Here is a 14,195-nt window from a genome sequence, read left to right on the forward strand (position 1 = left end):
GAGTAGAAACTTGCTCTGAGACGAGAGAAAGGACAGGAGACTCACGTCTGGTTTTCTTTAGCCGTTTTTCTGCCCATCACATTGGTCCGCTGTCACCTTTAATCATGTATTTATTCTATTTAAACCAGTGAGAGTAGCTTCTCTAGAGCGCCACCTGCTGTCAGCTGTAGACTCTGTTCAAGCTTTGCAATAACATTGACAAACTAACCGGCTTTAAACAGGCAGCGTGAAACGCTCCATCCGGCGGTACACGTATGCACAAGGGTGAACATATAAACTGAAGCACTTACGATATTAATCCAGTGATGTTTCTCACTTTAGTAGTTCAGCTCGAGGACGGTGATGTTGGCTTCCAAAGAGTGATGATGATGATGATGATGAAATGAGAGTCTGGGTGTAAATGAGGAACCAAGCAGCTCTTCATCCAGACACAAGTTCTGCTTGTTGATGCTTTTTTGATCACTATTACGTTGAATAATCTGCAACACTAAATTCTGTTCTTATATCATCAGTGATGAAGCGTTCATGTTCATTGGGTTTAAAATAAAACGTTCTGATCAAAATGCAGTGTTCTGGAACTTTGTGTTCAATGCTTTTAGTTTGGCGTACACAAAACTGGAAACCTATTCAAGTTCCTCAGGATTGACCTTTTATACACATTGCTTTAAGTTTTGTCGTTCTACTTCAAATCTATGTAATATAATCAGCAAAGTCCTTCGGAAAGCTGTGTGTAACATACCTTCACAAACTGATCCCAGGTGATTGTTACGAATATGATGACAACAGAATGTAATCGTTTTGATTTTGACATGATGTTTGTTGTACTGAAAGGTCTTTGTAAATATGTAAGTGGGCTTTTATTCACCCTCATAGGCCAAACTTTGTGTTTAGCACTTCGAGTCTTCATTAAATCAATAATATGAATCAATCGTGGTTGTCATGTTTATTTTATGAATGTGGAACATTAATGCGTGTCCATACGTGTGACTGGCTGTGGAGTTTGTGTATTTACTCCTTGAGAGATTTGAGTCTTTAAAACGTGGGATCTTAGTAAATGTCATTCAGTGCAATATAAATAGATGCAGTGAAGACGTCTCCTGGCAGAATCACGTTTTCTCCAAACCTCCAGTGTGACCTGTAATGTGAATTGCTATTTTGTCCTCCACTGGTTTCATGTTGGGTTCTGATGATGGGCTGTTGCTGTTGAATGTTATGTAGGAATAGATCAGTCCCGCAGACACGCTGAGAATGTGGAAAACAAACACACGGAAAGTTTAGCTTCACTGGAAATGACGTCAAGACTCCTGACGACCCGCAGCACTTCACACTTTATGCTGACAGGCTCACTTTCTGCCAATGAGCTGATGATTTGAGTCAGATGTGTGAAATAAAACACATGTGCAGAGATCAATACTTACCAGATATTCAGTCCTATAAAGTTTGGCCATGAGAATATATAATCTCCTCCAACAAAAATGCCAACATATGTCACGGCTACATTCTGTCAAACAGAAAACAGCACTAAAATAAAGACATACCGAAGAGCCAAATTCAATATATATGAGCATGATAAACAATATCAAGCCTACACATGTACAAATATTTTAAATCTGTCTGCCTCGAGTATTTTTACATGCATTAATGTGTGTGTATACTGTACATCATATACGTGTGAAATATACTGTAGGGGAAGATACCTTTATAGCACCCACCACTGTTGTGGTTAAAGCCGTGTTATAATAACTGCAGAGGATGATGGAATACATCAATACAAACCTGCAATGAGAATCATTCTAATTACTTAATAATAACTTCATTACTCATATAAAATAACCGTTTCAACTGTCAGCGACAGCCGGACTTACCCCATAACGCAAGACAGCAAAAAATAAAATATAAAAGTCAAAGAAAGCCATCCATCAAAACTCAGCGCCTTAAAACAAGAAATAAAAACAAGAAGTTCAAACTCAACTTTCGAAAACATCCATTATGAAACGGTCAGTTCTGGTGCTTGATTCTGATTGGCTGAGCCGAGTTCTAAGCAGTTATAAAATACCCCGATTTATAACCGCTGACCGCATTACAGCCTAAATATCATTTTATTTACATTATTTTATGAAACACATATTGCTACGCATATGAAATAACCGTTTTATAAATCAATAAGCCGAGTGAAGCAGTGAGTTACAGTGCATTTTATAACAGCTAATGGGGTTTTAATGCCACAACGCCCTTAGCTGTTATAAAATACACTGTAACCCACTGCTTCGCACGGCTTATTGCTTTATTACCCAATCTCAGTTTTCACTCACCTTCTGTAAATCTCCAGTGTAGGCGCTTGCCAGAAGAGTGGGAATTATAATGATAAACGCATTATAAAACAAAACTCCATATTTACCAAGACCCTGTGGAGAACAGAGCAAAACATATCCGTGACAACTGAGACTTTATACATGCGAGACACTTTCTCAGCAGGGTTTGCCTGTTTATTTACAGATTAGTGTTGAAATTCCATGACTAAACCTGAAAGAGCAAAGACGGGTGTGGTGTTTGTATCAAATTTTTAACCAGATCTCAAATGAATGGCTGTTATTGGACGAGTTGACCTGTGATACCCTGTTACACGACAGCCAGTAGGTGAAGGTTAAAGCAAGGGTTTGATCTCATTATTTACAGAGTTCTCAGAGAAATATCAAGCTGTTGTTGATAACAGATGATGTAAATGTTGTCACGTACCTCCATTCCAAGTGTTTTTTTGGTGTAAACGCCACTGGCAGCGGTAAAGAAGTCATTCAACAGAACAAACGTGTAACCTTCCGCGTTGAAGGACAAATCTGAGCTGAAACAGACGAGTGAGAGTTCATGAACACATCTGATTCTCATGACATTTATCAAATATGACATGCATTTACTGTACCTGGCAGCCACCAAAGCCCCGAGAACTATAGCCAGAACACTGCACACCAGAGACGGAGGAAAAGACTTTCTGTGTGGAACAAGATAAAAACTCAACTAGTCCAATTCTGCTGTCAGCAGGTGTGGAAACAAACTAAAACTATATGTACAATATTGTAATTATACAATACTTTAATAGATTGATAACTGTAGAAGTATACTTTAATATTTACTATGGCAAGGTTTAAAAACTGTGCTATAAAGGGGAATTTACTACAGTTGACTATACCTACTACAGTATTTCTTTATGCGAGTGTGAATGTGTGTACCTCAATATTCTTGATTCCATGATCATAGTGAGTAAGATGGTGAATTTTCTGAGCACCGTGAACATGGGTAAACTAAAACAGAGAGTCCGCTATCATCAACGTCACAATGAGATTCAAATGAGTCTGTTTTTATGCAAACGCACTCTTTTACCTCAATTTCTTCGTTCCCCCCAGACCGGTCACGTGATTGCCAACGTACAGCAACGGCAGAGGAAACATCTACATCAACCCAATAAAATGAATGAGTAAAAACACCATGATGGTACGACCACAAACCTTCATTCTTTACAAATAAGTCACCTTTTTGAAAACATTTCTGTCAAAGTCTTGAAAACTGACAACTTTGTTCATTTTGGCAACATAGAGAATGACGACTGTTGCTGCCATCTGCATGAATAAAATATAATCCAAATGTAAAGTGTGAGTGTTCCATAAAACAAGAATGAAATACGTAAAGAATGTTACTCACCTGTCCAATTCCAAGAAACATGTATGAAGGAAACCTGCACATATAAAATAAAATGTTATTACATGCGGCGTGTGTTCTGCGCATGCGCTGCACGAAAGGCGGAAGTGGAGCTGACACTCACCTGTAGTGCGTTAAAATACTTTTATTCACCACGATGATGAAAAACGAGCTGAAGGCGTAAAAAGCGGCTGACAGAAACTTCATGCGTTTAGCGTGTTTAATATCATCGTTTAAAATCATCTTCCCGTCGGTTGTTTCTGGTTAATCTCTGTAAGTTAAACTCCGCAGCTGTCTCGTGTTTTTTTTAGCGGTCTGGAGACGGAACATGCTGTTAATACTGTCGTAAACCTGTCCGGTAAAAGCCGAATGAGTGTGTCATATAAACACACAAGATTACGTTATTGTACGTTTCTACACTTACTACTGATCTGTCTCTGAGTGTGTGTAGAACAGCAGCAAGTGTGACGATAGAGCTTAAAAGGGGCGGGCTTCGCGGCCCACAACTTGTCCATGATTGGACAGCTAGGATGTATTATTTCTTATATTCTGACATTTGTATTTTGAGTTAAATGAGTGTTAAAGTTTGTCAGTGTTTGTCATTATGCTGTAAATATTGTCCAGACGGAAACTGAACTCTGTAGTCTTATGAACAATAATCAGTCAGTTCGTCACTGCGCCACTAGATGGCAGCGCGCGCTGCAGCCCAGTCAATGAACGAAGACTTGCAAAACGTCACACGTGAAACTGAAGCGTTTATAATATTCTAGGCGCAACGTATCGTCTGATTTATAAGATGTGTAGTACATTTTCTTTCCCCCAAAAAAATACAAACAAAACCTATACAGAAAAACTAAACGAAATGAGCAACAAAAACTATTTTATATAACCATATGTTTGCATTTTTAAAGATGAAAAAAATCTCCCATACAAACCATCTTTGATAGCATTCATAGTTGCCTCAGACTCGGTCTTTTTCCTCTCATCTATATTTTTTATTAGGTATGCTGAGAACATTTTGAGTTCTGTTAACAATACAACTCCAAGTCAGAATACATCATGTCCAATACCAACAAACACAGATAAAACTGAACAGAAGGAGAAACAAACATAACATACATGAAGGATATAAGAAATGAAATTAGTAGGGTAAATAAATGCAGTAAATAAACTGTTATGAATGCCCATGAATTAATGGCTGCTGGACTGTGAGGTTTTATTTCTCTGCCTTTAAACTCTGCGTCTGATGTTGTTTTCTCTTCATTTTCTTCAAGGCTTTCAGCACTCTGAGATGTGCACAGATTTTCTTGTGGTCGGTGTGTAGTCTAAAGAGCCGCAAATAAAGAAACAAAAGATTCATTTCACACAATACGTTTAAGAAATATTAAAAACATTGTTTTATTGTCAATAAATACCCACATCACTGCATCAATGTCACAAACACCAGATTTCGTCTGCATTTCATATCTAGAAACTTTTCTTAGCAATTTTTGGGGGATTTTCCTTGAAACATCCAAACAACAGGCGAAACCTGCATGAATGAGAAGCACAGTAAGAGTCAGTCATAAGACCACGAAGAACTTATAAGATAAGATTTCATTGACCTAAGACATTTGTCAGTTGAACTCAATTCTGTAAATATTTCTAAAAACTCTCTCACTTTATTAAGCAATAAAATGGTTGTTACAGTGAACACACAAGAAGGACAGAGACGAGCTCTGCTTTAATTGACAAAGGCCAAAAGGTGAACAAGACATCGCATGTTTAATATTCTCACAAAGGCCAGCAGCTTAAAGCAATGCGTGTCACAGCACATGTCCGTATAACACGCACCTGAAAGCAGAATATGTGAAGTCAAATTGAAACCAATAACAACGACCATTCAACTCTATTTCAGCAGACGTAACTACATGTGTCGCTTTATAAATCAAACCGTTGATGGTGCCGTTGCTTTACCTGCTGAGTTACAGCTGAACGTGACGACATATTCAAAACAGCATGAAGTATTTAATGAAATATGCAGATGAACCCCGATTCACAGAGCGTGTGGACTATAAAGAGAGATTTGTGTGAGATTGGGACGATGTCTGACCTTCAGTGCTGGTGAAGATGGTGACACACGTGATGAGCAGAAGAAGAGCACATGTTGCTTTCAGCTCCATGATTAAATCAACACTGAGAGCGAGTGAACATGATGAAGGTCTAAAAGCACTCGCTCATCTCCCGTCACCGCCCTCATCCGCCGGCTTGTCTCAACCCATCACAAGAAGAACTGTTTTACAAGACTATTATGAAATACTGTACCCCACCTTTTCTTGTGCATTCATGTCAATTCTATTATATTCATTTGGGTCATAAACAAGCATCCATGCGTGACATGAAGTGCACGTGTACGGGAGTTCTCCATCATGTGTCTATATGTGTTTTTAACAGGGTGAACTAATGGACTTTCATGTTTAACTGGTATTTGATGTTGGCTAGTCACAGTCACACAACGAGCACAACAACAGTCAGGTTTTACTTGTGTCTGTGGCCTCTGACCTCACAGAAACCCACTCCAGTATAACAATGATATTCAAGCATAAATAAAGCAACAGAGACCTTATACTGAGAGCTTTAAAGAATTCTGTCTTTCATGGACTTGCAGTTCAATTCAATTTATAAAGTTTTTCACAATTTTCCATAGTTGCAAAGCCGCTTTACATACAATTATGGAACAGTGAGGATGTTGTTTTATTATAATGCTGCTTTATATGAACAAAGAATCTTTATATGATTATTTCTTCATTAAGCAACTTCCTTCTGCTTCATATCATCTCAAAACGTGACGTTTAGCAGAGTAATAATGCCATTAACATCATACGTTTGATAAAACATCAATGAACACACGGTTAGTTTAAAGCCAATTCAAATGTAATGTTTTTTTTTCAGCGTCTGGCTAGTTTTCTTTTGAATACAACAGAACAAAAGATTTCAAAGTGAAACAGGCTTCACCTGTTCAGATACAACGTTTCACCCGTTTCTTTCCACTTGACTCTCCACCTTCCATTTTGGTCTGTACATTATAATTATAATTCTCAGTGTTTTAATGAAGCAAAAATGTGATGTAAATACTCTGTCTTCTAGATTTATGTTAGAGCCACAAGAAACCTGCTCGACAGCGTCTGTCAAAGAGAAACACAAATGCAGTTGAATGACTAAAGACAGGCGGGTATTTACTGGCCATTAACTGTCACACGTTTAATTGGCCTTAAAATCTCTGCCAATACAATAACATCAACAGGGCACGCGACTTCTGCAGCCATAAACTCAAACCTGTTAGAACAACAAACATCAGTATCCATCTGCAATAACACAACAGATTCGCCTTCATGTTCATGTACGGCCAGCTAACTATCAAATGTTCCATGAAAAACGTTTGGTTAACGTTTGAAACGCCCCACTAACAATGTAAGAGTAACATTTGATAAGACATGTATAATGTGTGATAAAACACTCTTTTAACATTACTGCAAGAGCATTAGCCAAAGTTGTGTGAAGGTTCTCTGTTGTCAGCTGGAGATCACGTGTTAACCCCGTGACATGAGCTTCAACAGATCCAGCAGCAGATCTCCTGAAGTCTTCTTCAGTGAAGCGTTGTCTTGAGACTCCAATCTCACGTCATCCACACATTCTGAATCCAGAACACAGCTCTCTGTAAAACAACACGTTCCAGAGCTTCAGATCGAAATGAAGAGTGAATAATCAGTTTGTCATGAGCAGTGTTGGGAAAATTACTCTGAAAAAGTCATTCATTACTAGTTACTAATTACATGTTCAATAGTGTAGTTAGATGACTGTATAAATGACTCTCTCCAATAAGTATTTCATTATGACTTTCTATATCCTACATCAACCTTGATGAGTTAAGTGATTCAAGGACAGACATGAAACGGCTCTTTTAATTCATTCAAATAAATCATATTAAACTACATAAAGTACTCTTATTAACTGACCAAAGTATACAAATGTGAGAATCATACATTACATGTTTAATTTTAGAGTCAGACTTTGAATGTTGATGTCAATTCCACTATTGCACACACATGTATATTACACACAGTATTTAGTTGAATTACATCAGAAGAAATTGTAATTAAATTACGGAAAAGATGAGAGTAATCCCTTACTTTACTTTTTCAAGGGGAAAGTAACTAAATTACAGTAACTCATCCAACACTGGTCATGAGTGAGACTCACGAGAATCGCAGCAGACCCCCGGAGCGGCGCAGCGGCCACCTTCATCGCCACACGACCTCCCACCCGTCTCACAGGGACTGGACACATCATTCTCCTCCATACAGCTCAGAGTCTCTGGAGAACCCACCAGACACCCCAGACCGGCTCCGCAGCAGACACTGGGACCAAAACAACGCCCCTTATTCCCCGGACCACACCTCATACACTATGAGAGAGAGAGAGAGAGAGAGGGAGAGAAGCAAACTCATGACAAACAACGGGAGAGATTAATGAAGACTTTATTAACATGACAAGTTTTCTCTTCTTTATCAAACTTTATAAATGCAATGTTCAGTAGAATGTTAAGTATATGACATTAATAGCCAATCAAATGCTGTATGATAAAGTTCGTTCTTCAGGGTCAAGTATATATTTCAGAACACAAACAGATTTGTAACTTAAAATGCGGGCAAACTCAGAAAGATGAAAAGATGCTGTAAGTATTGATGAGTCAGTTAAGATGTCTGTACCTGTCTGATGGGGTCCGGCTGAGATCTCTTCCCTCCACGTGGGCAGTTCTGAATGTAACATGCAGACGAGAGTGTTGAGAGCGCGAGTATGCAGAGGACACACACGGGAAGCAAAGAGTCTGACATCTCGACACACTGAACTCAACTGATGCTCACTGACACTTATATACACCTGCAGCATCAGGACCATCAGCAACATCAGACTCCTCCCACTTTACGCACACACACACAAAATATATGACTGTATTCATCATCAAATGACATGCTCCTGTCAAAAGGACTATTTGTTTAATATTACTGTCTGGAAACTCAAAGGACTTCAGTAACGTTTGATTTGATTTAAAATCATCATTGAACAAGCTGATAAGACAGCACATTTAAATGCTTAACAAAACTATTGCACTGCATCTATATCAAGAATTCACATTTCACGAATATCTATTTCAACTAATACTATTTAATAGCAACTCTTCTGAATGAAAAACAAGAAGAGGAGGAGGATGAGGAGATGTTTGTGACAGTGATGAAGGTGTTAATGTGGACCTGACGCAGAGGTCAATCTGGAAAAATCACACATATCTGATTCATCTGAGCTCAAGACAAAACAAGAGAAATGACTGTTCAGTATTCAACGCTGCACTAACACTAACATCAGCTAACATTTCCATATTATTTATGGACACGCAGCACCACAAAAGAACAATTTCATACAAATAATACATAAAACTCGGACCATTCAGAGATCTTTTTAGGAATGGCCAAAATGTTAAAGTGAGTAGATGAGCACAGCAGAAATGAAATAAAAGATCATAAAAGATTAAAACAATAATTTTGTGTGTGTGTGTGTTCTGATGCAAATTATGCAAATAAGTCTTCATCCCAGTTTCTGACATAACGTGACTTCAGTCATTTAAAATCAGCACATCAATAATGAAAATAACGGTCAGAATGAAATGCTACACGTAGCAATATTGCAGATGTTGTTTATGAAATTCTATATTCAAATATTCAGATGACGTCATTTGATTCAGTCAAACACAGCTGAATCTGTTCTGGTCATCAAGAAATAGCTTTCAAGTTTTATGCCAAAGAACAATAGTCTTAAACTCCAGCTTTAATCTGTTTGTGGTGTGATTAAAACATTATACAATATAACAGAATCTTTAGCTGCAAATAAACTACATCATAGAGACCAGTGGGGTGGACTGGCATGAAAGTTTATTATTTCATCCATTCTGTTTCTGTTTCCATGACTACAGCAGCGTCCTGCATCCGATGCTCATCTTAAATCACTGGCATCATCAGAACAAGACCTCTTCAGTATAATTGATCATATTAAGAGTTTGCTGAGCTGATTATAATATATGCACATTTATCACTGCAGGACTACTGAAGTCACAGCACCAAAAAATAAACTTTCTTTACACGTCTATATAGATTTTCATCTAAAGTCTTACTAAATAAAAAAGGTTTAGGTCTGCGATTTCTCAGCAGTCTATAATGGTTTTATATTAAAAATTGTATTCAGCAACTTCAAAACATATGGTGGAATTTTCTCACCACAAACAGCTAAAAAGGTCATTTTTACAACTTTGTGTCATTTGCATCTTTATCAGATTTAGGCTCCTGGATTTGTGTGAATTTGTAGGCTGAACAAATGAAGGAGTAAAGAGCAGGAGTGAGTGTGTGTGTGTGTGTGTGTGCGTGCGCGCGTGTCCTTCATGTACATGTGTTTGTGTGGAGAACACAGAGAAGGTTTCTTCAGAGTAAGAACAGATGATAGAGGTCACAGCTCTTCATACTCACACAAAGACACATCAGCCTTGAGCTTCTCCATCATCCTCCATGCACCGCTTCAATCCTCCAACACAATGAGCTCAAGGAACCTGCTCTGATGTCACATACACACAACAAACACGCAGAAAAGAGCGTCATACACATTCAATGCATTTCACACAATCTCAGTTATTACGACAGAAATAAACTTGATGTTTCATGTTGTTTTTATATTGCATTAACGAAGATCCCCATGATGAAGACTTCACTCGAGATGAACATTCTAAAAGACCTCCGAGGCTAAAGCACAGCGAAAAACCTGCACAACAATCATAGCAAACATAAAAGCTGAAACGACACACTATTGGCTAAAAAAACATCAATTCTTCCAGAAACAAAGTCACACATTATGGACTTCATTCAACATTGAACTAAATGTAATACGTAATGTCCTGGAGGTCTGCTGAGAGATTCTGAAGCCCGTCACATCAGCCGGAGCAATGCGAGGAGATCAGATCTGATTGATAAATGACGTACACAACACAACTAATGCATGACTCTGACGATGTGTTAGCGTTCACTGCGTGATGATATTTTAAGAAACAAATGCAAGCTTACCTGTGCTTTGAATATAACGGTCTGATTCAAATCCTACAATTTATTCATAACGATAGTACGGCAAATAGAGGATTTGCTATAATATCACATTTTTTATTGTGTGTTTTCTGTTCAGCTGCTTTGCAAAAACACAAAATTGTGAAAAGCATTTTTATATGACTTACAGATACTGTATATACAGTGAGTCCAAGAGAAACTTGAAACAATAAAATACACATTCATTTCTTTATTTTATTTGTTCTCAATAATAAACACAAAAACATACAAAGACAAAGAAAATCTGCAACCATCACTGAAATAAGCGTGGTTTAATGATGCACGCGCGTGATGTCACCGCTGGAAGCAAACGTGCCACAGGCGGGGCATTCGATCTTTAACCTCTGAGAGTCTGAGGGGCGTTTGCGCTGTAAACACGGTCCACACATGAGATGTCCACAGGGCAGAGAGTACGACAACACGCTCCAAGAATAAACACTCAACAAACACGAACAAAACAAACATTTGTGCTGACCTGTAACACAAACAACAACACAACACATCAAACCACAACAGCTTGGCCGTAACGTTTGAAATCAATCGCCGTGTCGTACCATCTGAAGCGTCGTCGCTGGAGGCTGTTTTACTCTGCGAGGTGAATGTTGGCAATCCATGAAGGGCTTGATTCAGAGCTTCATCTAAACTGTGTGCCAGACGCTGCTCGTGAGATTCTGAAACACAACACAAGACAAACGTGAGCACACACACATCAGTGTTCTTTAGTGACGATGTGTGATGTTCAGACCTGTGGTGGTGTGCGAGACCGTCTCACGCGTTACAGCCTCACAATCAACCGCGCTGGAAGGAAAACTACACTCATACTTTCTTTTAAGAGTTTTTCTGCTCGTGAGGGCTGACACGCTTGTACAGGCCACAGGCTCATCGCATCTAACGTCGTCTTGAGTTCTTGAAGGTTCTGGATCCTCGTGACCGCCGTTAGAGTTTGTGGAGGTTATGGCCGACACGATAAGTCTGGAAGCTTGTGGTTTGTTCGTGAGTTTGTTCTGGACTCTCGTGCGTCCCGTCTGCAGCACCAGACAGTCAATGCGGCTTTTGAGCAGAGGGTTGGGCAGAGGTTTGGAGTTTTGCGCGAAAGGAACACCGGTGAACGGGTCGTTGGGCAGACGGCCCCATGTAGCTTCTCTCTTCTGATATTCCTCTAAAGTGCTGTTGTCTATCACCACTCCACTGGGTAAGATCATGGGAAACACCATGAGTTCTTGTGTCAGCGGGTCCAGGAACTCTTCTGGAATGGGAATATCAGGTGGCTCGAGAGGTTCTGAGGTGGGAACAGCTGACGGAGGGCTCATCTGCAGACTCTTCAGGTGACCTTCGTGGAACTTCTCCACTTCAGAAGAAGAACAGCAGCGAGCCGGCGCGGCCCAAACAGCCAGAGACTTGATTCCCAGCGCGGTGTCAGCGCCGCTGAATGGAATGCTGACCCGGAGCTGAGCCACAGAGTCCAGAGACTGCGGCCCGCGGCTCCAGAGATCCACACGTCTGATCTGCGCTGGGCCCTGCGGTGGCGGATCGAGGAACGGAGCTCGAGGTTTAAAGTTCGGGTGATGGAAACGCACCTGAACGTCGTCCTGCAAATCACACCGAGCCACGAGCTTGAACTGTCCGCGGTCTCCATCTGAAGAGCTGAAGATCTCCAGCCTGCGGGAGTTTTTTCCCTGATCCAAACGCCAGGGCCACAACTCGACATCCACCCGACACAGCTCCATCTTGAGCCGGAAGGCCAGGGTGACGTGCAGCGGAGGCCGCAGGAAATATTCCAGTCTGAGACCTCTCCGGCGTGTCAGCGGGTCTTCGGACAAAAGGTTGGTGACATCATAACCGTCGGCACAGAGCTGTAAGAAAACAAACGTTGTTCCGGGCACAGAACATCACAAGGTCAGTTCAGACGCAGCACCTACACAAGACCTCTCTCATTCTTCAGAATACAGAAGAAAAAAACCCTCTCCGCTCAGAATAAAACCACGACCAAACTCAGAAATAACAACGTTTATAAAGGTGAGGGTCATTGCTAAGGAAAGCAAAAAAAGATATTTAAAATACAAAATACACAAACCATGTGACTTATAAATCAACTTTTCTCACAATGACCTTTATTCACTAACTTAACATAAGATCTTGAAGATGTCCCTACAGAGCGACCGCAATGTGTGCCGTTTGTGAACACAACACTGTGTAAATACACTGCTCTTGTGACCTACCTTGTTGCACTGTATTGTGGTCTGGAAATGCGCTTCACACAGGTTGAGTACCATAATCTCCACATCCGACACAACAGATCTACGAACAGCAACAACAGTTCAACACAACACTACACAAACAATCATCAAAGGTCTATTTCCATGTTTAATACCTCAAAATAACATTAAACGCACAGTTCTTTTCTTTTCATGTTTGTATGCGTTTGGCTCAACAGTAAAACTATGAATCACAGCTCAAAGTGAACGTTGGGGAATATATAAGCACATTTGTATAGTCCGTGGTCACTTTGTTGTCAGACTATAGACACAAGTGTGAGCAGTATTTGTGCTGAGGTATAAAAACCAGCACACAAATGTACAGTTTGTAACATATCATATTGAACACAATACACATAAGGTGTAAATACAAACTGTAGACCTACACACAACATACTGTAGAAGTGTTCTGGTGTGTATAGGTGTCATAATAGTGTACAAATAGAGTTTTACATTCTGCTGTATTGTTATTCTCACTTCTGTCCCATGAAAATACCACAGTACACCACCATATTAAAGATGATATATTCACAAAGATATAATTATAATGTCTGTAAGAAGCCATGTTGCTGTTAGTTATTGAAAGATAAATTGCATTAACACATTAAACGCAGTGATGCACGCGCATCAAAAATCGGCACCTATCACACAGACTTTAATAAATGAATAATGACAGAATAAAAAAACAACATTTGAACATTCATTGTCGAAAAAACTCACCCCCGTGAGCGGAAGCAGCAGCGCCGCTGTCGTCGTGACTACTTCCGGGAGAGAAGTCACGTGCGCCTCCTGCTGGCCGAAAAAGATCTTCCATCGGATTCTATTCACTCTTTTGTTTCAGTCATTTTTAAGAGAAGTTTCTAAACTTATTGAGTTTGTTCTGTTATTAAGCGATACAATGACGCGTTTTTTTTTCTTCATCAGTTGATTCCCTGTAAATTGTACATCACTTTGTATAACACGATACCATTTTATTAACAACTCTGCAGTCTTAGTCTTAGGAAGTGTATCTTTGGTATTTTGATTTGATATATGAATGCACATCAGTCTTTTATTAATGGAAAACTCAAGT

At 39.6% G+C, this 14,195-nt stretch overlaps 4 protein-coding genes across 6 annotated transcripts; all 4 read right to left on the minus strand.

Annotated features, from left to right (window-relative positions):
* Positions 1–1,106: 1,106 nt before the first annotated feature.
* Positions 1,107–4,168, minus strand: slc35d2 (solute carrier family 35 member D2). 2 transcript variants are annotated; one of them, XM_057356876.1, is made up of 12 exons: positions 3,815–4,168; positions 3,694–3,727; positions 3,525–3,611; positions 3,376–3,443; positions 3,225–3,296; positions 2,918–2,986; positions 2,737–2,839; positions 2,313–2,405; positions 1,866–1,933; positions 1,698–1,776; positions 1,419–1,501; positions 1,107–1,242 (listed from the first exon to the last, which is right to left on the minus strand). In XM_057356876.1, the coding sequence occupies exons 1-12, from the start codon at positions 3,931–3,933 to the stop codon at positions 1,107–1,109; spliced, it is 1,011 nt and encodes a 336-aa protein (XP_057212859.1). In that variant the 5' UTR covers positions 3,934–4,168. The 2 variants fall into 2 exon arrangements, with proteins under 2 accessions (XP_057212859.1, XP_057212860.1); XM_057356877.1 differs by lacking the exon at positions 3,525–3,611.
* Positions 4,169–4,663: 495 nt separating this feature from the next.
* On the minus strand, positions 4,664–5,980 carry ccl27a (chemokine (C-C motif) ligand 27a). Its single transcript, XM_057356880.1, has 3 exons — positions 5,783–5,980; positions 5,110–5,221; positions 4,664–5,015 (listed from the first exon to the last, which is right to left on the minus strand). Exons 1-3 carry the CDS (start codon positions 5,850–5,852, stop codon positions 4,907–4,909), a joined length of 291 nt encoding a protein of 96 aa, XP_057212863.1. The 5' UTR covers positions 5,853–5,980; the 3' UTR covers positions 4,664–4,906.
* A 189-nt stretch (positions 5,981–6,169) lies between these two features.
* On the minus strand, positions 6,170–9,541 carry avp (arginine vasopressin). Its single transcript, XM_057356879.1, has 3 exons — positions 8,439–9,541; positions 7,930–8,134; positions 6,170–7,384 (listed from the first exon to the last, which is right to left on the minus strand). Exons 1-3 carry the CDS (start codon positions 8,562–8,564, stop codon positions 7,260–7,262), a joined length of 456 nt encoding a protein of 151 aa, XP_057212862.1. The 5' UTR covers positions 8,565–9,541; the 3' UTR covers positions 6,170–7,259.
* Positions 9,542–11,045: 1,504 nt separating this feature from the next.
* Positions 11,046–13,908, minus strand: ubox5 (U-box domain containing 5). 2 transcript variants are annotated; one of them, XM_057356798.1, is made up of 5 exons: positions 13,844–13,908; positions 13,088–13,166; positions 11,614–12,721; positions 11,423–11,539; positions 11,046–11,343 (listed from the first exon to the last, which is right to left on the minus strand). In XM_057356798.1, exons 2-5 carry the CDS (start codon positions 13,139–13,141, stop codon positions 11,141–11,143), a joined length of 1,482 nt encoding a protein of 493 aa, XP_057212781.1. In that variant the 5' UTR covers positions 13,142–13,166; positions 13,844–13,908; the 3' UTR covers positions 11,046–11,140. The 2 variants fall into 2 exon arrangements, with proteins under 2 accessions (XP_057212781.1, XP_057212782.1); XM_057356799.1 differs by lacking the exon at positions 13,844–13,908 and adding an exon at positions 13,353–13,833.
* Between the last annotated feature and the right edge of the window lie 287 nt (positions 13,909–14,195).

Source organism: Triplophysa rosa, linkage group LG17 (assembly GCF_024868665.1).
Source record: "Triplophysa rosa linkage group LG17, Trosa_1v2, whole genome shotgun sequence".
Classification (NCBI taxonomy): Eukaryota; Metazoa; Chordata; class Actinopteri; order Cypriniformes; family Nemacheilidae; genus Triplophysa; species Triplophysa rosa.